At 35.6% G+C, this 26814-nt stretch overlaps 1 protein-coding gene across 2 annotated transcripts in view; it reads right to left on the bottom strand.

Annotated features, from left to right (window-relative positions):
• Positions 1 to 26814, bottom strand: part of PARD3B (par-3 family cell polarity regulator beta) — a 1077199-nt gene that overhangs the window by 509798 nt on the left and 540587 nt on the right. For both annotated transcript variants that reach the window (XM_054478835.2, XM_063647802.1), the window contains 3 exons: positions 16221 to 16309; positions 7166 to 7252; positions 1693 to 1818 (listed from right to left, as the gene is read on the bottom strand). In XM_054478835.2, coding sequence (XP_054334810.1) covers positions 1693 to 1818; positions 7166 to 7252; positions 16221 to 16309 — 302 coding nt within the window. The remainder of the gene's footprint in view (positions 1 to 1692; positions 1819 to 7165; positions 7253 to 16220; positions 16310 to 26814) is intronic.

The raw sequence follows: 26814 nt of genomic DNA, 5'->3' as shown, positions 1-26814 counted from the left end.
CAGCAGCCATCTTGTGCCCATTTTTCCACTGAAGGATAGTAGCCACATGGCGAGACGGCAAAGCAGAAAACGGAAGCTGCCTGACCCACTGGTGGCTGTGCAGCTGCCGCACTAACTGTGGAGTGCTCTCTTCCACGCTTGCTTGTTGCTAGGAAAAATTAATCTTAATCTTGTTTCAGCTACTCTTATTTCAGGTCTCTGTTCCTAGCAGCCATAGCACATAATAACTAATCATAACCCCAACTGCAATCTGATTCCTCAAACCCTACCCCATACCCCTCTTTCTGAAGTGCTTAATTCTGCAAATTATTAGGGGAAGAAGGAAGATTTCACATAGGCCACCTAACTCCTGTGGCCAGTTCCCCTATGATATTTTTGCTTGTATAGGAATCAGTTTCTACTCCATACTAACTCTATACTAAATTTTTATGAGCCTCAGTTTCCACCTCTATAAAACAGAAGTGATAATGATTGCTTTGCATAATTATCAAGTCCTTGTGAAAAAGCACAGTAATATATTAAAAAATTATTACTACTAATAATTATAGTTTTATTTATCATTCATTATTTTAACACAATAGATTCTTCTAAGGTTTCATTTCTTTTCATACTTAGCAGCCAGTACCCACTTTTCCTCTACCCACAACCACTCATCTTTGCCCACATGCACACATACAATATTGACAACTAATGCCCAGCGAGAAGATGTATTAGGAGCTGTTTTGGTCAGAAACAAGAGGGTGGTGATGACTCTCAAGGATTATTAGTACTTAGTCCTTTGGTCTAGAATCCCACTGCAATGCCAACATACATTTAAAAAATATGCATCAGATTACTACACACTCTAATTCCTGGGTACAGGAAGCTATTCCCTTAACATTTTTACATGCAGAAAGATGATTTCTTGAGGGAGACAGTATTATTTATTTATTTACTTATTTATTTATTTTGAAGACAGAGTCTCTCCCTGTCACCCAGGGTGGAGTGCAAAGGCACGATCTTGGCTCACTGCAACCTCCGTCTCCCAGGTTCAAGCGATTCTCCTGCCTCAGCCTACCAAGTAGCTGGGATTACAGGCACGTACCACCACGCCTGGCTAAGTTTTTTGTACCTTTAGTAGAGATGGGGTTTCACCATGTTGGCCAGCTGGTCTTGAACTCCTGACCTCATGATCTGCCCTCCTCGGGCCCCCAAAATGCTGGGATTACAGGCATGAACCACTCTGCCTGGCCAGGAGACGGTATTTTAATTTTATTTTTTTCTGTTTGTTTCTATGATTCAGTGAGTCCTCAGACATCTCTCACAGATTTTTTAGTTTAAGGAAGACTGCTGACACCAAGAAAGTTAATTAATAAGCTGAACTAACAGTCTGTGAAAAGAGCCGTTAAATACCAGTTTAAGTGACCCATAGCCCAAGAAAAACAAACCCGTTCAACGACGCCCCAGTAAAGACAGCCAGGCAGGAAGGCTTGTGATATTCTGTAGTTTAGCATTCTCAGACCTGCCAGAGACATATGTGGGCCACCTTTGAGTAGGCTAAAACATTAGAAGCATTCAAAAATGGATGTCCTGGATCATTCAAAGGGAACTGACTAGAAATTCTACCTACTATTTTGACCATAATGAGTTCAGTAATGATTATAACCATGCTAGGTATCAAGAAAGTAAATAAAACAATGAAAAAATGCTTACTGAGCAAAGGTTTTGTCTACGAGATCCACATTGTTGATTTTTACAATACATTCATTTTCGTGAAATAGTCCCTCCCGCTTGGACCTGCTGTTTTCTTCAATGCCTCGGATGAAGAGTCCTAGAATCCTAAATGCAAAATTTAGATTGAAATATAATTACTGAATAATAAATGCTAATTATTTCTCCACTTGCAACTATTCAGAAATACATATTGATTTCTGTTTACAAAAGAAATTTTACTTTATATTCCGGCAACTGTTTGTTATGTTAATCCCTAATCCAAAAAAAGCCAAAACTGACTACAAGAGAAAAAGCTCTTCTAGATAAATATGCATAAGTACCAACATCAATCTGCGACTTCATTTCTCATGCTTGCAGTAAACTTATTGAAAGGCTAGTTTAGTGGAGTTGACACCAAAGACTTGTGGTTTGGAGAAGGGCATCACACCTGACTATAATAAGTAAGTCTGAGTTAGTGCCAACATGGCAATGTGATGTTTAGCAGTGAGAGAGCATTAGGGTATTCACAGTAACGTTTTTGCAGTCTTACTACCTATTCTAATAATTTGCATTTTAAGAAGTAAACAAACATTTAAGCTCAGATCATATTACTCAGTTTAGAAGGAAGCTGGATCCCATTTGTTGGTGCTACCAAATCAAGTATGTGTTGGGTGTTTTCTGTGTGATCAGGATGGAGGAGTATGAGACAAAGCCATAGGACCAGGACCAGGTAATTTCACTACACATTTGGGGGACAGCTGAAGTCCAAAAACTAAAGACATTAACAAGCCTAGAGCCTTCAAAGATTTGAGAGCTAACTAGATGGGAGACCAGTGCCACACACAAAGGCTTTCAACAAACAGTCAATGAACTTAATCTGATGGACCTAGAGGGGGGCACCCAGTAGACCCCACTTCCGAATAGGGCAGTGACATGATGAAGGCAGGCTTTGGGAAGAGTTGTCCGAAATTTCAACCAAGAAGAGGCCAAATTAGAGAGGATACCAAGAGGCCTCTGGATTTTTGTGGCTGTAGCTTAGAATCAGGAGGGTTGGAAGAGAAGGAAAGAAGAAAGAAAACTATAGCCACAAGGATTAAAATACGTATGTGTGTGTGTGTGTGTGTGTGTACACACATACATACACAATTCTATTACATATATAAACCAAAACTAAACCAAAAACCACAAGAAATGGAACTTATACGTATTTTCATTATTTCTCATTTGTGGGATTTCCCTTCTCCTTGTGATGTGACAAGGCTTAGCTGTGTCCCAGAGTAAGAAAGATATGTCCTGCAAGAGGAGTCTGCTAGGTTTGGAGAAACTGTGATCTGCACTTTATCAATCCTCTTGTTTTTCTACTTTGTCACTCTCTTTTGTATAAAAACCATGTGTGCTATTACAAAATACCTTCACATTAAATTTCAAATCTAAATAAAACATGAGTACATTTTATGTGTAAATAACAGGGTCAGCCACAGAAAAGGGCAATCTATAATGCAAGTATTAGAGAAAGCAGTTCTCCTGTTTGGAGTGGCCATGAAGTTGAGCCTCTGTCCCCTTAATGAGCTCCCATCATCTCAAGACCTCAACAGGCAGGGCAGTGATATTTGAGTCTCACTTCAAAAATGTTAAACGAATACAGCACGCTGCTGCAGGAGAAAGAACAGCAAACAGCCATGCCATCTACTGCAGGGAAGGTTCAGGGTCACAGGCACAAGTGTGCAGTGGGGTCTTGTGGTTCATTTCCTAGTTCCAGTAGGTTAGCAAATTAATCATATTCTGTGTTACTTTAATCTTGAAACACAGTATTAAAAATGAAACTATTTGACACATTAAAATAATAGATAAAAATTATGGTTTTTTTTCCCCTAAATTAAACAGCATCCTAAGAGTTCACATTTTGGATTTTTGTTAGGGTGGATTCACAATAACTTGATCCATTAGGAGGCTCACATGTGGTTTTAAACTTGTTTATGTAAGTGATATTTTTTTAACAAGCATTCAAGTCTTCCTTTAATTTAATTCAGTACATCATCAGTCATGTAATGTTACTCCCTAGGATTTAATTTCACATTTTGGGAGATGAATTAATTCTTTCGGGCCACTGGGTTGCAATTTAGCTGGCATATTACAGCTGGAGTATGCTATGTGAACCTCACTGATCTAAATAATCTAACTTTCCATGAAAAATTTATTGACAGAATAAGCCCAACTGTAAAACCCATGTGTCAGAGGTAATTTTGGTAAAATGTAAAACTGACTGATTTTATTAGTTTGGTCCCTGGCAACAAACCACTTCTGCCCTCTCTGCTCCATGGAAGGGATAGATTCCCTCCAGTTTGATTTCATCCAGACCAATACAAGAAGGCTCAGAAAACAATACCTCATTATCTTCTTTGCCCTAAACTGGTGGGCTGTGGTAGCTGTCTCATTTGGGACCAAGACTCACAGAATTTAAAGATTAATGCTGTCGAGGAGTTATAGGCCAAGACTAACCAGTTAATTTGCATTAATGAACAGTGATAAAGGATGCTGAAATCCACAGCCTCACAGAATTAGAGGGGTAACAATTCTTCTTGCTCTTCTAATTATCACTTAGGCAACCAACATCTTCTCCTTGCCCCCTTCCTGTTCTTTTCCCAATGTCACACAGCCTCAGTGACTCTATCAGCTTAGCATTTTTGTTTGAACATCTCTTCTCACAGTCTTTATCAGCCTTCATCCAGCCATTCTCCTTCTCTCTCCTGTTTAGCTGTCTTCCCTATGAAACTGAGGCATATTATGCATCTGTACTGAAACGAATTAGATTTCATGTTTTTAATTCACAAAAACCACATTGATTTTAAAAATCTGAATGAAATTAAGTTGCATTTTAGTTGCAAGAACTTTGGTGTTTTTTTATGTTTGCTTTGTTTTTACTGGGAAAGCCAATGGCCCTCAATACAAGCAGCATTCAGCACCCCTCTGCGATGGTATCTAATGAATTCATTGAGGCTTTATCTAGCAGAGCAGCCACTATAATTTACTTAGGATGATCTAACTTAGATTAGGTTTCTTATTCAACAACAGGTGTGGCAACATTTTCTAAAAGAAAAAAAGTAAAAAAATACATTGGAGCCAAAGCCAATTACAGTAATCTTAGTAAAAAAATTAAATGTAAATTCTAATTTAAAATAATGGCACAAACCAATAAATGGAAGGAAATTAAGAGCAAAGTATACCACTATGACCTTAACGAAGCCCCTGTGCTCACACAGTGAAACCATATGGCACTATGAAGTCAGACACTCGTCTGACATGCTCTATACGCAGTTGCATCTAGACACATGGGTTGAGTTAAGTGTGCTGTTTCAGCCTGTACTCATTACTTCTTAACTTTTATTGGCTCATGTCTCCACTTCCATAGCATTTTTAATGTTTTTTAATTAAATTTCCTTTCTATAATACTGGTGGATAGCAAAAAAAAATTAATAGAACTATTTCACCAAGTTACTGAACAGTTAACCATGAACTTATAATAAAACTGCATTTCTGAATCAGGCTTTTTGGTTTTAGCCAAAATAATCATCATACTGATGATTTACACGTTCATACATTAGGTGTTTTACAAGGAACTTTCACATTTTTAATGTTATTTAATCCCCATAACCTTGATGTAAAGTAGGTACTCAAAAGGGGCAAGTTTAGGGGACTTGCTCAAGGTTATAAAAAAGAACATGGGGATTCAAATCCAATTGTTCTGAAACCACGTCCAATACTCTTTCTTCTATTCTACAAGGCTTGTGCTAGGAATCAGAACCAGGAAGGAGAAGGGAGGAAATCAATAAAGCTCAGTGTATTTCCCTCGTTTGAAGTGAGAGAATGTGATTTGTGATCTACAGGATCAGCTTGTTTTCTGAACTACTGAAAATGAAGTATAGTGACTGTCACACTGTATATTTTCTCATTTTTGGAAATTGGGAAGATCTTGTGCTCTATCTCAGCTTCATTAAACTAAAGAGCCTGGTCATTTAACAGCTCTGGTAGTTCACAAAACTCTGTCAGTATACTTCTGCCAAAAGTCATTAGAATTTCTCATGACAACTGAGTAAATATTCACCCTATCTATCAAAAACAACCTCAGTTTGTCCCATGCCATAACCCATAACATTTATAAACACACTTATTAACACATACAGGAAATGAGACAATAAGAGCTGCTAGCTTTTTGGTTCATTTCTTTTGGGGAACATTCATTCCAGCGAGAGCTTGGCATCAGATGTTATTTGCAAAAAAAAAAAAAAAAAAAAAAAAAAGGTGATGACTTCGCAATTACAGGTAGCAGATGGCTACCTGCTGAATATGATGCCAACCAAAATACCATGACTAAATCTGTTCTTTTCGCTATAGGGCAGACTGAATTGAATAAATATTCAGAACCACTAAATTAATACTATATAACCTTTGAGAAAATTTTAGTTCTTGAAAGAACAATGAAGTGAGAAGTTAGGAGAGCTGGATTTTGTATGAGCTTGGGAAAATCAATTGACTTGTCTCGTCTTTGATATCCTAAACTAAACTAAGGAATCCCCCTTTTTCAATGATGTGTTTAAGAAAATAAATTCAGTAAGTTAACTAAAATCATGTCATGTTAGTGAAAAACTGATTTTCTTTTAAGTTTCTGACAACCCTTGTCAATATCAATCTAGTGGTAAACATGGTCGTCTTATTACAAAGTGACATAATATCTAAAACAAGTTCAGTACAATTGTTTTAATAGGGGTAATATGAACTCTGAGGCACACACTTTAATTTCCATCAAGAGAACAAGTTTTAAATCCAGTTAGATAGATGTAAATTTCAAGAAGTGTTGATACAATCTACAATGCCATTTTTACTAGTGTGGATTTAGCAACATAATATATTAAAAATTCCAAAAGGATGTGGTAAATTATTTTTAATTGACTAAATTATATTTTAGGAAAATACAGCATGATGACACATTGCTTCTATAAAGCCATCATACATACACAGCATCAGATATAGCTACTTAAAATGTTAGAATATTTATTATTCTAAATGCTACATACTTGAAGAATAACAGGATATATCAATTTGGAATTATTATACTCACTTGTTGAAGCATATTCTGGAATATTAAAAAATTCAGTTGCAACATTTGTCTAACAATATGTTAACATCCTTGCCAAGGATTCTGTTTACTATGTGTCACTGATAAGGATACTTTAAGAAAGTATTTATAATTAATTGTAAATGGAGAAACTGTGATTGATTTTTTTCCCCATTACATCCTAAAGTCAATTATTTTATTTTGTTTCCAACACTTAAGTGGCCAACAGAAGTATGTCTTGAGGTATCCATTTGAATAATAGAATTCACATTTAATCTCCTCTTGAAAAATATTTGGGAAAAGGAGCTCAAATCAGGGTTTTCATTAGCATGAGCTTCTGGAATGAGAAAAACATCTTACCTTCCACTCAGAGATGAAAAGAAGGGCACTACATGTATTCCCAATGGGCCTCCTTCCCCAGAAATCTCCACTGTTCTTGTCATATCACTGGGGCAGAAAAAAACAAGAGCACAAATGAGTGTCTGCTAAAAAACAGAGGAGGCACATCTAAAACACACACACACACATATGCGCGCACACACACACATACACACTGCTCAGGATTATATCAACTAATATAACTTCAAAGTCAAAAGAGTACATAATTTATTGGTATGTTCAGATGATCCAGAAAACAAAATGTTTAAAAGGCTATCTGATTTCTTACTTTTACTCCTAGAAGAGGAACAAATGGAAATGACTACCTACAAAAATAACTTCCTACTTAACTTAATCTGCATAAATCAACATATTTTAAAAGAGGTACACAAAAATTAAAATTTTCCCCATTGAAACACACTCGAAAATTACTGTATAGATCATAAAAAACACAGAAGAAAGCACATTGATGCTTCAGCACAAAGTAGCCTTCTTCTCTGGAACAGAGGAAAAATGAAATAAAATATTTATTAGAAAAAGCAGAGAATTACGTGTTATAACGGCTGTGAAGCCACAGTTGGTAATACATATGGGCATGTTCAAAGCAATATAAATCAAAACTCAAACTTGCTTTTCAATAAGGCATCAGTTATATTCAACAGAACAATTCCGAATTTTCACCTCCTATATTTTTGTAAAGGTAGAAAAAGAGGTTGCAAAGCCTGAGGAAAATATATTATAGAAAGAAACAGAAAGCCTGACCTGCCTAACCTACCCCAGATTAAAGAAAGGATGAGCTAGAAACATTAATGGATTGTGTGTATGACTGAAATATAGAAGGCACTGGGAGCTTTTGAGTAATAAAGAGTAGAACTAACAAGTTTTCATAAACATGAAAAATAATAACTGTGAACAATTACTGGCTCCTTTAATCCCAGGGAGAAAATATAATTGTCAGAAGAAAATAACAAAGTTGAAGCAAACATCCACGTTATGAAAATTGTAAGCAGGTCTCCATTGTTTCCTATTCACATGAAAATGACCTGAAACTAGATGTCAAATTAAGAGCTACAGCTGTTTTCTGCTCCAAATAAGAGCTATAGCTACAAATGCTTTCTGCTCCAAATTGAAAACGGTGAAATTTTGACTTCTTGCTGGAAAGTTGAGAACAGCATTAAGCAAAATGCATGATGAATTCACTCTGCATGAAGTATTCTCTAAATTATCAGCAATCTAAAATAAATACATTAAATATATTCTCATCAGTGGATTAGGTTGATTTTTAATGTGTTTTCTTTGCAAGCCTATTATCATTAAGAAATGCAAAAAAGAGCACATCAGTTTTCAGCATTTGTGGAATATGATGAAATTTCAAATCTGGTAAAAAATTTCAAATGAGTTTTGCCCAGATATTGCTGATATATGTAAAACTTGTCCAGTCAAGCAGCTTATGTCAGAGGCTTGGAATAAAACCTAAAAACAAAACAAATCTTAGAGTGATAATATAGTATTAAATGATTCATCTCTATATATTTGAGGATATGAACATTCATATATGTATATGGACTGTTATATATAGATATGCATTATAAGGTCTGAATATAAAATGCTTGGTTGACAGAGAAAGTTGTATGGCTTTCAATAGACAAAAAAGCAATACGTTTTATATACTAACAGAATTTATAGTGCATTTTTAGGCATTTGTGGAAGACTAAACCGAAAGCATTTGCATTCTAGGTTTACAATACTGCTTTTAAAGACTTTTATAAACAGAGATTCAAATTTTGCTTAGTCACTGAAAATTATTACCCTTACCTTTGTAACATATTTTTATAGTTTTGCACTGAAAGCACAACACAAATCTTTCCTAATAAATGTATCAAGTATCCACATGCTGAGAGATAGCATCCATATGTAATATCTAGAGGCATTTGGAATGTGTTTAGTCTGTTATAGACTCTAACTTTTCAGCTTAAGAATTTTTAGAATACCTTTTATGAATTCTCATGTTCTTTTCTATTTCACAAATATTTCTTTACTCCCACTCAAAATCCCTTCTATAAGACATAATAAATTATATGTATCATACTGATACCTACTCTTTAGTAATCATTGATAATGTGTTTTTACATTCACTTAATAAAGCCAAACATTTTTGTTTAAGTAACCAATCTTTTAAAAAAAATACTTAAAAAATTTGTGAGAATGGAGTTTTAAAAGTTGAATTCTATTTTGAGATTCTCCTTTCAGTATCTCAGAATAAATTTTTATTCTACCATTACACACAATAGTTGCAATTTTGTAGCTAGAAGCGTTTTTGATAACTTTTAAATTATTATCACAAAAATAGTACTATCCCAGAAAAAAAGCCTAACAGACTTTCAATTTTGTTTACTGTAATATATAAGCACTTATAGAAAGTTAGAACTATTTAATAAAGATAAGTAATAAAATTTTACATAGACCATGTCTCATCATGTTCTTTATAAAATGTTATCCATTATTTGTTTAAAGACAGAAAGGAGAACATTTGAAAAATAATGCCCCATGGACCATTTCACATATTTTTATTTATTTTAAAAGAGAAAACAGCCCTCAGTACTAGAAATACATGATGGAATTTTGCTCTGTAGAGATCTCTATATGTGCACTCTTCATGGAAGAGAAACACAGCAAGTAGGACTGGACACAATTATTTGACTACATATCTCATAAAGTGAGATTTTACAAAGACATGAAAATAGGCTATTATTGCTATTTGTTTAGATAAACTCTAGAGTAGAATTCAGGGACTAGGGACCAGGACATGTGCACATTTATGTTTGTTTTAGAGGACAGTATAGTAGCCAGAAAATAAGCTAGAAGGTTGATTTAAAATGGAAAACACGGAAAATGAGGTAGAAAAGAGATATTCTGGCAATGGAAAGAAAAAGTGGTTGACAGCCACTTACAAAAAAAAAAAAACAGAAAATAAACTGTGTGGGATAAAAGAAAAATATTTTGGTTATACATAGAAGAAAACTGGGAAAATTTTACTAAGATCAAAATAGCTATCTTTATACAACTTTCTAAGACATACTAAAACAAGCAGATAGTTACAAAGCATTAGTTCAACTAGTATTAAACTAGCAAAATGCTGTAAGATCTAATTGATAAAACTGGAACCAGCTGCTACCAATGTGAAATTTAGACAAAACTGTAGGCGAAGCTGCAGAATCAGTGGCCTAAAAATGAGACTGTCATGAATGGCAACTCTGCTAGAGCTAGAAGTGAAAGGCTTCATTTGGTTTCCCTCCAGAAGAAAGACTTCAAGCTTGAGGGAAAAATATACGACAGAAGCTGCAGATGTTTTAAGTCTCATTTCTTTACACAAGGCAAACGGACAGCATTTTTAACACTAAGATTATTGAACTCAGTGGCAGGTCACTTGTTGAGGTATGGAAGAGATGAGATTGAGGATGGGGAGGGGGAGGTAATTTATTTCAGAAGAAAATCATGATTCACATGTGTAATTACAGAGAAAGTGTATCCCAGTGGTAACTTTTGAGTCAGAAGTCTGAGTAAATTATTTTAATTAAGACCTGGTGCCTCAGTTTCCTCATTTGCACACAGAGAACATTAAGATTAGGTAATTCCCGGCCAGGCACGGTGGCTCATGTCTGTAATCTCAGCACTTTGGGAGGCCGAGGTGGGCAGATCACTTGAGGTCAGAAGTTCGAGACCAGCCTGGCCACCATGGAGAAACCCCATCTCTACTAAAAATACAAAAATTAGCCGGGTGTGGTGGCACACACTTGTAGTCCCAGCTACTTGGTAGGCTGAGGCACGAGAATCACTTGAACCCAAGGGGCAGAGGTTGCAGTGAGCTGAGATCATACCACTTCACTCCAGCCTGGGTGAAAGAGCAAAACTTCATCTCAAAAGAAAAAAAAAAAAAAGATTAGGTATTTCCCTATTAGAGTTGTTGGCTTTAATAAGAAAAATAAAGATCTTAACACATATATGTCACACATACCACATCTAGTATTTACAAAGTGTTCAATAACTACCTGCTATTAGTATGATTGTTAGAACTTTCTAAGGAAACAAGCTTATAGGCTAAAAGAGAATAATCCATTTTTTTCTATTGATTTCCTCAGTAAGACTTTCTTTAAAAAGCCTTAAATACTGCAGGATTGAGGAACACGTTTTATTTGCAATCAGACTGCTGACATGCAGAGAGAAGACAAAGGGCTGCAGCACATGGGTGAGTGTTAGCTGATTTTCTGGAAGGGTGGATTCACAGATCATCTGTGGCATGCAATGATATGAGAGGCAGACTACAGAGGTAAACCTCCAGGAAGAATCTGCAGATAACCTTGAACTCTACTTGATGGTGAAATGTCTTGAGGATGCAAATGTACTGAGTAAAAATCTATCAAAGACTTTGTTGTTGGTGATGAGATCCACTTACTTCACTTGAATTCAACACATATTAGTTGAGTTGTTTCACTGGGGAAGTTCCACAAGGAAAAAACAAAGACCAATGCTTGAGGAGTTTATAATCTAAGGGGAGGGTTGCAACAGGTAATAAAAAAGAACAGAAAGCAATGGGTCACAGTAGTAGATTCTTGGTGAATGCAAGCTATTACTGGGGAGGCAGTGTACTAACCTTCTTCTGGACATTATATCATGTACAGATATTAAATCTATAAAGCAAATATTTATATCACATCCATTTTAGAAGTAAACTTATGCTTAGAGAGTCTAATAATTTGTCCAACATCCTACCGTTTCTATAGAGTCAAGACTCAAATAGGGATTTATTGCATCCCAGAGCAGAGTTCTTAACTGCTTAACCAAGGTGCAGTTTCAAAGTGGAGGCACCTTGTGATGTGTTTCAGAGGAGGAGGGTACAGGATTAGGAAGGGAAGCTGGGATTAGGAATCTATTCCTGAAGAAGGACAAATGGGTCTTCCATCAGAAAAGACAGGTGAGGGGATGGAGTGGGCATGCACAGGAGAGAAAGTCAACTGTATGGAGATATTGAACGAGGATAGTCTGTGAGCATAACAATTGGTTGTAATATTAGAGAGAGGGAGGGAGGGAGGAAGGTGGGAGAGAGAGAGAATAAGGAGGAGGAAGAAGAAGGGAGAAAAGGGAAACAAAGAAAGGTGCTGTGTATAAGAGACAGATTAAACCATTAGCTTGAGATCAAAACTCAGAGTGGTGTGTTAAATTTCTGGCTAGCAAATTTATACTTAATTTGCAGAAAATGAAGTCACTACAGGTTCTAGAATTAGGGAAAAGAGTGATAAATGCTATGGTTTAGAAATATTTATGCAGTGATATGTGAGACCAATTGGAAAAGAGAACCACAAGGGAGAGATTGGTACTTGAGGCAGGAATTACTAAATTATTGCAATAATCTAGCTGCAACTAATAGAGTAATAGAGCCTTGAACAATGATTACAGGAATAAAGCATCAAAACATGGGGAAATGTCCCACATATTTTGAGATGGCCTCTGCAAACAGTTTGACCAATGAATAGATATCCTGGACACAGGAGAGGATAGGCTAAAATGCGCTGGCAGTTTTAAGAATGAAACAAAAGGCAAGTCTGGAAGAAGGCTTATTTGGGGAAGTAGGAGTGGAGAGATAAGGCAGAGTCAGAAATGAGATAGGAATTAGGGATGAGGTAAAGGTCTTTTGTACATATTGCTTGCTATTTAAAGAGACATTCAAAGTGTAATTTTCTTAAAAAACCACCAAACCTCTTGCTTCATTGTCTTTTTAAGATGAAAATAAGTTGAGTGGTGCTTCATAAGAGATGCATATTGTAAAACTATTTGGAGAATGTCTTTTAAATGTTATTTTTCTTTAAATAAAGATGTTTGTGTTAATAATGGGTGAGCAGTTAACAGTTTTGCTTATGATTTATGGAGCAATGTGTTTTATCCATTCGGTCATTCACTCAGCAAATATGTCCCTATTATATTCCAAGACCTGTATTAGGTGTCAGAAATCCTTTGGAGGATTCACAGTCTTGCTTGGGTGAATGAGAAATAGTTACAATAAACTACAATCTGTGTAAAAATGACAATGATAATGGCAATAGCAATTAATGTTTCTCCAGCCTTTCATTTAGCATTGTGCTAAGTCAGTTGTCTGTACTATATCTCATTTAATCTTCACAATAATCTATGTGACCATGATACCAATTTTCCTATGAAGATACATATTAAAGAAGTAATGTAATTAGTCCAAGATGGCACAGGTAGTAAGTAGCAGAGCTAGTACTCAAACCCAAGACTTACCTAAATCCAAAAGGTTTGGAACTAAGGAATGGCTTGATAAATTCTGTGGTTTAAAAAATTTTATCCAACAGTAATACGTGGGATCAATTAGAATAAGGATAAACTGATATTTGACAGAGAAGTTAGTAGGTTATTATAATGCTGTAGCTGAGGGATAACAAAGGCTTGAGCAATGATTATAGAAATTAAACAGTTTCAAGACATTTTGAGACAGACTACAAATAATTTACTTAGCTTCTATGTGGATGTGTGCCCAAAGTCCTATGCGTGGGCCAAGCCCTGTGGGATATGAGATTCTCCCTGCCCCAGGAGCATATGGACCATGTAATTCAGCCAGAATTGGCTTCCTAATTTCACTTCAACTGTTTTTCATCTCAGACTGGCTAGAATCAATGTCCTCTCTTAAACTGTAACCTCCAAGCTTTCCCCCATGCATTCAATGGAATTAGATTGTTATCATCCTCTTCCCACTCCAGGGTCTTAAAGTGTTGGGAATTGCATTCACTCTACTTTTTGAATTTGATATAAAACTGATTTTAGCTGAACTTTTATACGAGAACTTTCCTAGCCTTGGTCAGGCAGCATGAAATAAAACACCAAGGCATCAGGGAATGTACACGCAACAGGAATGTTTGAAATAGTGGCTTTGTAGACAAGAGTGGTGGGTGTCAATTAAGTCTCTAGCTGTCACTTAATTGCTCTGAATTGCAGTTCTTTAACCTATTAAAGGTGATATGAAAACTCATGTGAAAAGCCCGTTTTGATGATCAAATATATATATATATACACACATATACATTTTTTAACTAAATAATATATATATTTTTGGCCGGGCGTGGTAGCTCATGCCTGTAATTCCAGCACTTTGGGAGGCCGAGGCAGGAGTTTGAGACCAGCCTGACCAACATGGAGAAACCCTGTCTCTGCTAAAAATACAAAATTAGCTCGGCCTGGGGTGGCACATGCCTGTAATCCCTGCTACTTGGGAGGCTGAGGCAGGAGAATCACTTGAACCTGGGAGGCGGAGGTTGTGGTGAGCTGAGATCGCGCCATTGCACTCCAACCTGGGCAACAAGAGCAAAACTCCATCTCAAAACAAAAATAAAATAAATAAATAAATAAAAGAATACATATATTTTTAAGTTCCTATACGCCATTTCTCTCAATTCCCTGTAGCTGAAGAAAGCTTGGCTAATTTGTTCATACAGCCATAAACCAAACTAATGTTGACTCTATGATGCTACTCACATAGCATTTGGACAAGATATTAACAAACTTTTCAAAAAGCTAACACTGAAATAAGTGAAATTAAAGCCAAACTGAATAAGAGCATTACAATCATTATGTCTACCTCCAGAAACAATCTTATTAGTTTCTGGAGGTAGACATAATTAGATAATCTTATTAAGTTTCTGAAAAGATGGTGCTTTGAAGATTTTCTATTACTCCCCACCCCATATCCCCCCAATTTTTCTTTTTTTTAGAGAGAGAGAGGGTCTCCCTATGTTGCAAGATGGACTGGAACTCCTGCACTCAAGTGATCCTCTTTATCAGCTTCTCAAGTAGCTGGGATGATAGGCAGGCACCACCTAGCCTAGTTCCTATCAAATTTTTAATACTGTACAGCTCATCAATCAAAGAAACAATGTAAATAAAGAGTAACTATGCTCACGTGGCTATAAATAAGTTTGAGGAGAATCCATACAGTAAAGCACATGACAAAGGATGATGACCTATGTTTTTAAGAAGCTAATTTCATGCTAATTGTTTGGACTAAATGAAAGGAATATGTTGACTGCATGAATAATTATAAACTTCAGTAGCTTTACCTAATGCTGAAGTAACCATCTATTAAATATGAAATTATTTTCCTTATGCCAAATTTGAAGTGCATTAAACAAAATGATGATTAGAATAATAATAGAGATGATGTGATATTAATGATAGTAGTAGAAACAGCAGCAAATACTCACAGGATTTATCCTAACCACAACACTGCAAAATGGTCTACATATATTAACTCATTTAATACCCATACTAACCCTCTGAATAAGGTTTTAATACTATTTCCATTCTACAGACCAGAAACTAAGGGAAAGAGAAATGAGTAACTTGTCTAAGCTCACAGGACTAGTAAAGAGGCATAGCTGCGATATGAACCCAGGCACTACTTAGAGCTAAACTGGGAATCAATGCAAAGCAAAGAAAGTACTGGGAAACATGGCAGCCACTGACAGCAAATGAGCTGCCTTCATTAAGAACATGAAAAACCCTGGTTGATAGACAGGGTTCATTTTATTTCATCAAGTAAACTATTGCAAGGGTGTTAAAGCACAATACAAAGTAGTACTCAAAGAGCTAAATTTAGGGTTCCCTGGTGGTCTAGTGGCTAGGATTTGGTGCTTTCAAAGAGCTAAAGTCAAAGTAAAACCACCACAATGACCTCTGAAATGTTCATTTGAAATTGCTGTTTGAGGAGAGAAAAAAGTAATTCAGAAATCCTGGGTACAGAAGAGTATTGGATGGATTAAGGATCATTTGTATATATGTTTGTCAGTAAGTTCTCATACGAAGAAAACACTAGAAAAGAAGAATTAAGTAACTGTTAGACTTGGGACATGTTTCACTCCATGATTCTACTTATCCTGATCTTTCTTGTAAAGTAAGAACAATTATAAACTATTAAAAAACACATCAAATTGAAACAAATCAGATATTCTTATCTGCATAAAGAGAATACCTCAATGTGTCCTTAGTTTTTGGCGAAGTTAGTAGTTCTGTCTGTATACCATTCATAACTTCTCTGTCTTCCAAGTTCTGCGTGGAATCCTGGAGTGAAACAAAGTCATAAGCATGTGATGCTGTGCATATTGAATAGAAAATCTGAATAAAATATCTCAATATGGGAGAGTAAACCACTTTATGCTGGATATATACAGTATGCTCTAATTTCTTTATAAACTGGAAGCAGGTGTTAATCTTTTCAGTGCTTTCAATGTTCTTTTCTCTCCTGTTTGGTTTCTGAAATGCTCAAATGGGTCATCTACACAACACAATATGTTAAGAGCTTTGGAATACTTCATTTAGCTTCTTGCTACTCAGCCATAGGCTTTTGGGATTGAGTGTTTTAAACCAGGAAGGAAAAGAATACCAAAGGGGAGGCTCTGGTGACAGATGGTGATATATTAGCCTTAAGGTATGTACTTGCTTGCCCCTCACAACATTAAAATATAAAGAAAAGAAAAATCCATGAAAAAACATTGCCTGGCAAAGTCACCTCTGTCAAAGTCAGGCAGAAACACTGCAGGAAGAAGAAATCCAGAATTCTTACTTTGTCATGAAATTTGATTCTGAGGATAATCTTCAGAGAGAGATTCAAATTGCCCATTTAATTTCTAAAATTGTAAACAGGCTCCCACTACAGAAAGGTTAGAGGGTCAGAGAGGCCCTGTACTCCAGGACAGTGGCAAAGTTGTATTGGATGTTACCCAGAGAAGCAGAGGAGAGGATGGATTCTAGAAAGCACGCCTGATGCTGCTGCTTCCTTACGGAAGACATTAAGCCTCAGAGCTGTTCTCTAACAGGGAATCCTGTGGATACCCCTCTCTTCATAAGCAGAGTCACAATAAACTATTGTTAGATGTGGGCTCTGGTTTCATCAAAGCAACAAGCCAGATATAGAAAGACCCATTATCAAAAACCCACACTTATAAACAGCATTTATGCATCTGAATGCATTATTCCAACAGAGTAAGAAAGACAACATACGAGCTTAAGAGGCTGGACATAAGTAAATTAGGTTATCTTTTTTTGTTTTATTTATTTATTTATTTATTTATTTATTTATTTTTTGAGACAGAGTCTTGCTCTGTCGCCCAGGCTGGAGTGCAGTGGCGCGATCTTGGCTCACTGCAACCTCCGCCTCCCTGGTTCACGCCGTTCTCCTGGCTCAGCCTCCCGAGTGGCTGGGACTACAGGTGCCCACCACTACACCCGGCTAATTTTGCTTTTGTATTTTTAGTAGAGATGGGGCTTCACCGTGTTAGCCAGGATGGTCTCGATCTCCTGATCTCATGATCTGGTCGTCTTGGCCTCCCAAGTGCTGGGATTACAGGCATGAGCCACCGCGCCCAGCGAGGTTATTATTTTAAAGAAAGTAAGACATAACTGCAACAGAAGCACTTTGTTGTAGTGAATTGAGTTAAAAATATGTCTCTCACTTTTAGATTGAGTAGCAACGTTTCATGCAGGGGTTGGTAGTTTTGTGAAAGACTTGGTCTACGCTAGACTTTTAAAAAATTAATTTTTTCCTTTTCACGTAGATAAGAAGGAATTTCCATAAGGCTAAAGAACACTTCATGGTTTAAGGTACCAAATTTTAAAAGACGAATGTTTTTGAAAGCTCTCAAACATTCATATTATTATGAAGGGCTTGATATATGCTTACAGATAAATGGAGACAGGGTTGGGCGGGTTACAAAAATACTTAGGTAGACAATTTAACATAATATTGGAACCTGTGATTATCATGTATGTCAGGATATTTGATGACCTCATTTTTGCCAAAATCATTAACTTTCTTATCTGTTTCTCTTACACAGGAATGAATGTGTGTCTGCTTCTCTATATATCAAGCACATAACACCAAGAGTTCATTGTATTAATTTTCTAATGTTGTATAATAAATTATCCCACAACTTAATATATTAAAAAAATAAACATTTATTATCTCTCATAGTTTCTGTGAGCCAGAGATTTAGAAGTAGCTTAGCTGGGTGGTTCTAGGGTTGGATCTCCTGTAAGTCTGCAGCCCCATGTCTGTGGGGCTGCAGCTACAATCAGCTAAAGGATTGCCTTAAGATCATTTTTATTTCTTACAACAGCTTTATTAATATGTAATTTACATAAGAGTCACCATTTTAAAGAGTACAATTAAGTGGTTTTCAGTATATTCAGAGTTTTGTAACCATCACCAACTAATGTCAGAACATTTCTATCACCCCAAAAAGAAACCCCAAACCCCATTAGCAGTCATTCCTCATCCTCCCCTTCCCCAACAGGCCCTGTCAATCATTAATCTAATTTCTGTCTCAAAGGAGTTGCCTATTTTAGACATTTCATATAAACAGAATCATAAGACATGTGGCTTCTTTCACTTAGAATAATGTTTTCAAAAGCTCATCCATGTTGTAGCACATATCAGTATTTTACTCCATTTTATGGCCCAACAATATTCCACTTTATGGATATACCACATTTAGTTTATCCATTCATCAGCTGGTGAGTATTTGGGTTGTTTCCACTCTTGCCTATTATGAATAATGTTGCTATGAACATTTGGGTACAAGTTCTTGTGTGAACATATGCTTTCAGTTCTCTGAGGCGTATGCTGTGGAGTGGAATTGTTGGTCATATGATAACTCTATGTTTAATATTTTGAGGAACTGCTGCACTATTTCCCACATGTCTGAATAATTTGCCATTCTTACCAGCAATACATGAGGGTTTTAATATCTCCATAGACTTGCCACAACTTATTTTCACTTTTAATTTTAATTTACTTTATTCATCCTAATGGGTATAAAGTGATATGTCATTGTAGTTTTGATTTACATTTCTATAATGACTAATGATGTTGAGCTTCTTTCCCTGTGATTATTGGCCATTTGTGTATCTTCTTTGAAGAAACGTCTATTTGTCCTTTTGTTATTGACCTGTAAAGAGTTCTTTAAATATTCCATATACAAATTTCTTATCCAATATATGATTTACACATATGTTTTTCTGTTCTTTGGGTTGTCTTCACTTTCTTCATGTGTCCTTTAAAGCACAAAAGTTTTATATGTTAACGAAGTCCAATTTATTTATTTTTTCTTTTGTAGCTTGTGTTTTTGGTTTTGTATCTAAGAAACATTGCCTAATATAAGATCACAAAGATGTACACCTTTGTTTTATTCTAAGAATCTTATACAGTGTTAGCTCTTACATTTAGGCTTATTATCATTTTGAGTTCATTTCTGCACACTGTGTGAGGAAGGAGTTCAAATTCATTCTTTGCATGTGGATATCTAGTTGTGCTAGTATCATTCATTGAAAAGACTTTTTTTTTTATTCATTGAATTGTCTCGACACCCTTACAGAAAATGAATTTTCCAAAAATGTAAGAGTATATTTCTGGATCCTCAATTGTATTTTATTCATTGATCTATACCTGTCTATTCTTATGTCAGTACGACACAGTCAATTATTGTAGCTTTGTACTAAATTTTGAAATCAAGATGCGTGATTCTTCCAAATTCATTCTTATTTTTCAAGATTGCTTTGGCTATGCTGGGTCTCTTGCATTTCCACATTAATTTTGGAATCAGTTTGTTAATATCTGCAAAAAAATACAGTTGGGTTTTTGCTAGGGATTGCATTGAATATATAGATCAATTTGGAGAGTATCACCATCTAAGCATCATAAAGTCTCTCAATCCATGAACAGTTAACAGTGACAGTTAATTAAAATAAATATTCTTTTTAGTTTTATAATTCTGTATGGGATGTATCTTCAGGGTGTCAAAGAAAAAAACTGATATTTGCTATAAAGTTTTATATCATTATTGTTGCCTCTGCACCATACTCTAAATGGAACTTTCTTGTTGATCCCTAACAAGGTAGAAAAACAACATACTTTCTGGCTCAAATCAACATTATGCAAGATTAAAAAATGAACTTTTCTTCTAGTTCCAGTTAGATAGGAAGTAAAGATTCTATCAAAAAATGAACTTTTCTTCTAGTTCCAGTTAGATAGGAAGTAAAGATTCTATTCATATCAACAAGATACTTAATTCTCTGAGTATACGGAAATATCAATTACAATTTGAAAGTAATATTGGGTCAATTACAACGTCATGATCTGCTCAAGGGTAATTCTGAACTGCTACACATTTGGAGAAATCATGTCAATAACTACAGACTTTAAAAAGAGTGCACATTCACAGACTTATATCTCTTATTGTTATTAAGATAACATCAAAAACACTTTCCCTTGCCAAAGCTATCAAAAAGGGGTAGTAACTATAGTTTATCATCTCAACTAATGAGCAGTGTTTGTCACTTGCCAAGATCATTTCCATATATTGCACTAACAAAATTCTTTGATATTCTCTGAAGATGGGGCAGGCAGACAGATGCTTAGGGCATCCTATAAGGACATAAAGCCAATTTCAAATTGACTTCAGCAACACTGTAGCTGTGCAGTGCTTCGATACTTATCGACAAGGCAGTTTACCTCTTAACAGGGTACATAAAATCATTTTTTCCAAAAATTACAAAATAATTGACAAATAAGAATACTTAAGCTTTTCCTTCACTAAATTACATGGTAAAATGAAGAGTCACGAAATTGTACATGTCTAAAAATAAAAATATTTTTTTCCTCATTGCTTATGTAAATGACTTTGAGAAAAATCTGTAAGATGACTTTTAAATTTGGAAGGAAAGATACAAAAATAACTCTGATTATGAAGAATCAGAGGTATAAACAATTGATGCCAAACAGCTACCATATTTCTTCAGCTTTAGGTTTGAGCAATGTTAATTATGTGCTTTCAAATCCTCAAACTTGCCTCTAGAAAACATACTGGTTTTGGACGCTGTATAATTAATTTTATTAATATAATTCTCACAATTTCTATTTTTAATGTTAACATAGAAGGATATAATCAGCTGTATGAAATACAAGGTATAGAGCTATTTCAAAATTTTATCTCCTCTTTTGCTCAAATGACAAGGCTTTGCTGTCTAAAATAAAGTTCAGCAGGAGATTGTGTCCTGCCAACTGGTCAGACACCTTTAAGAAGTTTGCCCTTTACCACTTTCATCAGAGCAGGGAACAGGCAGATCATATGTGGCTCTCACAACAGACAAGTTTAATTACTACAATTTTTTTTAAAGCAAACGTTTTTAGCAACACTTTCAGGATCACGGGAGCATTTCTGACAGCCAAAATGAGTTGGATTTAAACATCACCACACTATTTTTAGCTTTAAAATCAACACTTCCATAATTATTCCCAAACCAATTAGCAACAGCTGGAAAGTAAAGGTGTTTACATTTGGTTAGCACTAGCGCTAACAACTGCAAGTGCTCACAGGCTGGATGAAAGGGGCCAGGCACCAAGAGGGGCAACAGTCTCTCCAGGGGTGATTACGGTATCAGCACCAGGCTATCATTTCATATTTCACAGTTAGTACCAGTCACTGATTTCATACAAGAACGTGTATTCATTATGAAGCATCACCAGGTTATACATGTCCAAAGAAACTTAACACTCTTGATACTTTTTTTGGAAGAAAATGCTCATCGCATTCCCAAGTTCTCACTGAATTTCCCTGGTCTACTGTAGCTACAAAACGAAATTAAAAGTAGTTTTATTGCTCAGTTTTTCATCTCTCAGATGAGAACTGAAATAGCAGTCCTGTCTATCAATAGGTATCTCCCGCTGACTTACAGGTGATCATATATGGCCATGATTTCTCCCCCTCAATGAATTTTAGCTACATTGGAAACCACTTGCCCATAAAATTTAACTGCAACTGAATTATGTTTTAAAAATTCAGGTGCATTTAAAAACAAGATTTGCATTCTGAAAAGTCAACTACAAGTTTCTTTTGAAATTGCACATGAATGTTAGAATGAGAGTAATAGAAACATTATACAGAGAGGATCTGAACATCAGGTTATGTGCCTGGTGCTCATACATAATCATAATGTAAATTTTAAAATTAAAATTCTGGGCATAATTCCAGAATATTTGTTTTTACTTTTCAGAACAAAAATATCTGTGCTAAAGTAAAACAAACTGCATTTGATAAGCACACATGAAATTAACATGCAATTTGATTGTTAAACACTGTTATTTTCAAACTTCATATATATTTTTTATGCCTTTGGAAATGCCTTGCCATTGGAAATCTCTCAGTTGACTTCAAAGATACCATCCTTAAATGTTTCAGTCTTAGCAATTAATATGCCTACAATTTACTACACACACACAATACGCACACACACACACACGCCACTAGATTTTATACCTACATAGCTAGAAATTGGCATGACAATTAGAGATATAAATGTGCTAAATTAAAAGCTGCTTAAGAAGAACTGTGTTTTATTCATTTCTGTGTCTAACAGTGGTTCTCAAACTTTAACGTGGATCAGAAGAATTACCTGGAGTCTTGTGAAAACCTAGATTGCTGGGCCCTGCACTCAATGCTTGAAGTTCTGCTATAGTAGGTCTAGGGTGAGTCCAGAGCGTCTACAAGTTTCTGATGCTACTAGTCCAGGATCCACACTTCAAAAACCACTGCCTTAAAGTAGCTAGTACAGATCTGAGACTCAGGAAAAATCCTAAAAAATATTAACTAAGCCGGGAAGGATGGTATTGATGAGCAAAGCCAGTTCACCCATTTTATAGCTAAGGAAACTCAGACGCAGAAAGCTGAAATGACTGGTCTCCTTTTACATGTTGTGTTAGTGATAAAGCCAGAATCTAGGATTCCTGATACTCAGATCAGTGTTCTTTCTGTGCATCACAATAAATACTTGCTGACTTAGGGAATGCTGACCTTACTACTTATGTTATGGATTCTTTCTTAATGACAGCAACAAAAACCTATAATAATGTCTTATATATACTTTACCTTTCTTTCAAAGATCTCAAACTATTTCACATATAACTAGATGTATATCCACAACAATCTAGCAGATTTCTTGGCATTCCTATTCCAATTTCATACCTGAACATATGCAAGACAAAAAGATGAATATCTTGTCAAAGAAGAAACTGAAGGTCAAAGAAAGAACCAAAATTTCTTGGGACCCCCGTTTCCTAGGACATAGTTTTGAAAGCAAGCACATTAACTGTATTTACCTTGTAATGTCTCTTAGTTGTTGACTTCAGGCAAACAGGGTAAGGAAAAGATACCATATTATGAAACAGCCAGAGAAATTATTTATATGAAAGACCATCAAGTTTTTCATTATTCTAGAGATTATGCTCTAATAATTGCATCTTTAAAATAAAAAAAAACCTTTTTTGGAACACAATTAGATCATAAATATTCTACTAACTAGTCCCTTGCTAATCCTGGGAGCAGGTAAAATCATTAACATTAAATGACTGGCTCAAATCCTCGGCTTATGGAGAGCATGCACACAGGGTGCTCATGCACATTCACAAACACACACTACGCCATGTGGATAAATTACCTGAGTGCATATGGGATAAAACTGGACTCAGTGTAAACAGTTCTGAACTTTGTAAAATGCACTAAAAGTCTACAACTTTCAATGGACTGTTTTCACAGAGATTACGCAGTTGTGGATTATGTGCTACAGAGGCTAAATCCCATTGATAATCAATATAATCAGGGTTGGCCACACCTTCTCTTCATCTGGTGTGTATCCAGGAGATGCTGAACGGTTTCCATAGGTTTCATAAAAATAAATTTAAAATGAGTGAAGATCAAGATACAGTAACTGAATTCTGGTCTAACACAAAAGAGACACAGATTCTAATATAAGTTCTATCATTGCTTTGTCTGGTGACCAGACACATCACCTCCTGGCCCTCACTTCTATTTTCTTTATATTGGGGATAAGAAGATTTTTAAGGTCCATTCCAAGCATAAAATGTCATAATGCATCAAATACTAAGGCAGGCAAACTCCAACTGAATAAACATACATATAAAAATTCCCCAACAGATCAATTAAGAGGTATTCATTTGACCAAATGTTTTCTTGGAGAGCTTCCCTTGAAAAGCACTCTCAGAATAGATAACACTTTTATGCTTTCTTAACATACTAATTTCTATACAACTTTTGAGGAATAAATCTATGGCATGAAGTATACCTGAAATAAAACCAAAACCTTCCCTCTATACCCCTATTTCTTTTTTATTTTCCTATGATCTTTTGTTGCATATTTTTTCTTCTCATTGCTAATAATCAGCACAGTTAGAGTTCATTGTTAAGATTTCTCAGTATTCTGATTTAGATTTTAAAAGACCAGTGAAATTTTTATAATAAAATTCTTAACAATTATACCCTTTACCTGCTGGAGTTTGTCTTTTTGTTTCTGTTTGGTTTTATTGCTTATTTTTGGTAGAAATGTATAAAAGTTGACTTAACCTGATACCAGATGTCAAAAGACAGCTGTGAGCTTTTAAAAAAGGCAGAGGTGATGGTGGGTAGAGAGGGAATTCTGTTTCGTTTGTGAGATTTGAGTGGACCAAACACATTCATCCATCTCATCAAGGTATCAAAAATGAAAATAACTATTGATGTCAAGATCAACATTTCATCTGCTCTGCTAATCTTTCAACATAAGGCTAACACCAGTGGGTGCACTTCTCCCTAAACAAATATGTTCAAGTAAAGGCTGCTTTAAAATCTTCAGAGCCGTAGGAGATTAGAAGTTCAACAAGGTAATTCTGCAACCCCTCCTTTATTGTTCACTGTTTCTTTCTCATATTCAAATAACACATTTCAAAAGTGCTGAAAAGAGTGGAAAACAATTTTTTCAAATACAAGACTGATATAAACATGTTTATAATCATAATTTCTATTTATAATTGGATTCTTTCCCACATCCAGTTATAGCTAATTTTCCCCTAGTTTTCCTATATCATTAAATATATTAAAACTGCTTAAGCCAAGTGCTTTGATACACAAAGATAATGTTGTTTATTATTGAAATGTTGTTTATTATTGAAAGGGTGAAGATATCGAAAAACAGCAATTTCCACAAGGTCTGCTTCAGATCATGCTAAATCATAAAATGTATGATCAAAGGTATTATAAACATCCTTCTTTCATTTAATCTATTTAAACTATACAATCTTCTCAAATATTTAGAATCCAGGTCTGTCAAAATGGACATTTATATGGTACTAGCGCTTCTTTTGTAACTTCAAATCATCACCTAAAGCTGGTAAATAGAAAAAACTTAAGGAAGTTGGGATAATTCAGCAATTACCAAGCATTTCTACCTTAACCACTTTCATTTTGCTGGCTGAAATATATCTCAATCAAATTTGGCTCTAGTAAATATCCCATATACACTGATGCAAAGCTATACAAAAGCCAGGTTTGGTTCAGAGAGAGTAGAGATAAAAGGTCACACTATTAAAGCAATTATTTATTTTTGCACAGGCATTTCACGCATGCCAACACAAGCATACTTCCCTGCTGGTCTTCACGATGAAAATCTTCAGGATGAAAATGTGCTTCAGAAAATTTTTAATCCACAGACCAATTCCATAGCTGTGTCATGAACAGGGTAAAAAAGGAAAGAAAAGCACACTTATTCATATGTGTGCTTAGTTTGGTAGCACATTTAGAAAAAAAATCTCAAAATTTAGGAAGCCAAAACTGTGTTAAAGAATTTTTTTATAACTATTAGATAGAGAACGGCATTGACAAGCCATCTTAGTTCATGAATAAGGCAAGTTCAAGGACTTCTTGAGAAGGTCTTTTTTATTGCCTATCCTCTATAAGCATTTCACCCTCTTCTCACCCAGACTCAAACCTCCCTGACTTTGCCATGTGCATCTGTTCCTCTCCTATGACCTCCATATATCTTCCTACACAATCATTTCGCCATTCACTTTGTCATTCTTGCATTTCACTTTGTGACATCTTTATTGGAAGCCTCTAGTTTCAAAAAACAATTTCACAGCTTATAAGACCTACTGAAAATAAACAATTTGGGGAAGGGTTTTCTTCAGACAACCTAAGAGGCACTTGAAGCAATCCTTACCATGACTTATGTGAAGAAGGAGGAACAGCGGAAGAGTCAAAAACAACTGTATGGAGAGAAGTAGGGTGATCCAGAGCCGGCTACACCATCGTGGGTTCTTACAGCATGTGGAAACACAGCTTGAAATGAGGTGCAGAGGTCTGAACTGCTGAGAGCAGCTGTAGTCATGGGCAGCAGTCAGCAAAAGGTTTGTTTGTTTTTTGAGCAAGGGTAGAAACACAACAAAGAGTTAGGAGAGACTCTGCAAAAGTAGCTATAGCCAGACCAGAATATATTCTGATCACACAGGAAACCACCATGCATTTCTATTTAAACACAAATGTTTTAAACTTAAAACTTTACAGTGCTTGAGGGGTAGAGGGATGCACTGTCCCATTAAAATAATCTATTGGTTATCAATAGCTAAAATGTAAGCTCCAAGTAGGCAGGCAGTGGTTTTTATCTGTTGTGTTCACAAATATATCCCCAAAGCTTAGAACAGTGCCTGGCAAAGGGGAGACGCTCAACACATACCTAGATACACC

This window comes from Pongo pygmaeus, chromosome 11 (assembly GCF_028885625.2).
Source record: "Pongo pygmaeus isolate AG05252 chromosome 11, NHGRI_mPonPyg2-v2.0_pri, whole genome shotgun sequence".
In the NCBI taxonomy this organism is placed as follows: domain Eukaryota; kingdom Metazoa; phylum Chordata; class Mammalia; order Primates; family Hominidae; genus Pongo; species Pongo pygmaeus.
This window is presented reverse-complemented; position numbering and strand designations above follow the sequence as displayed.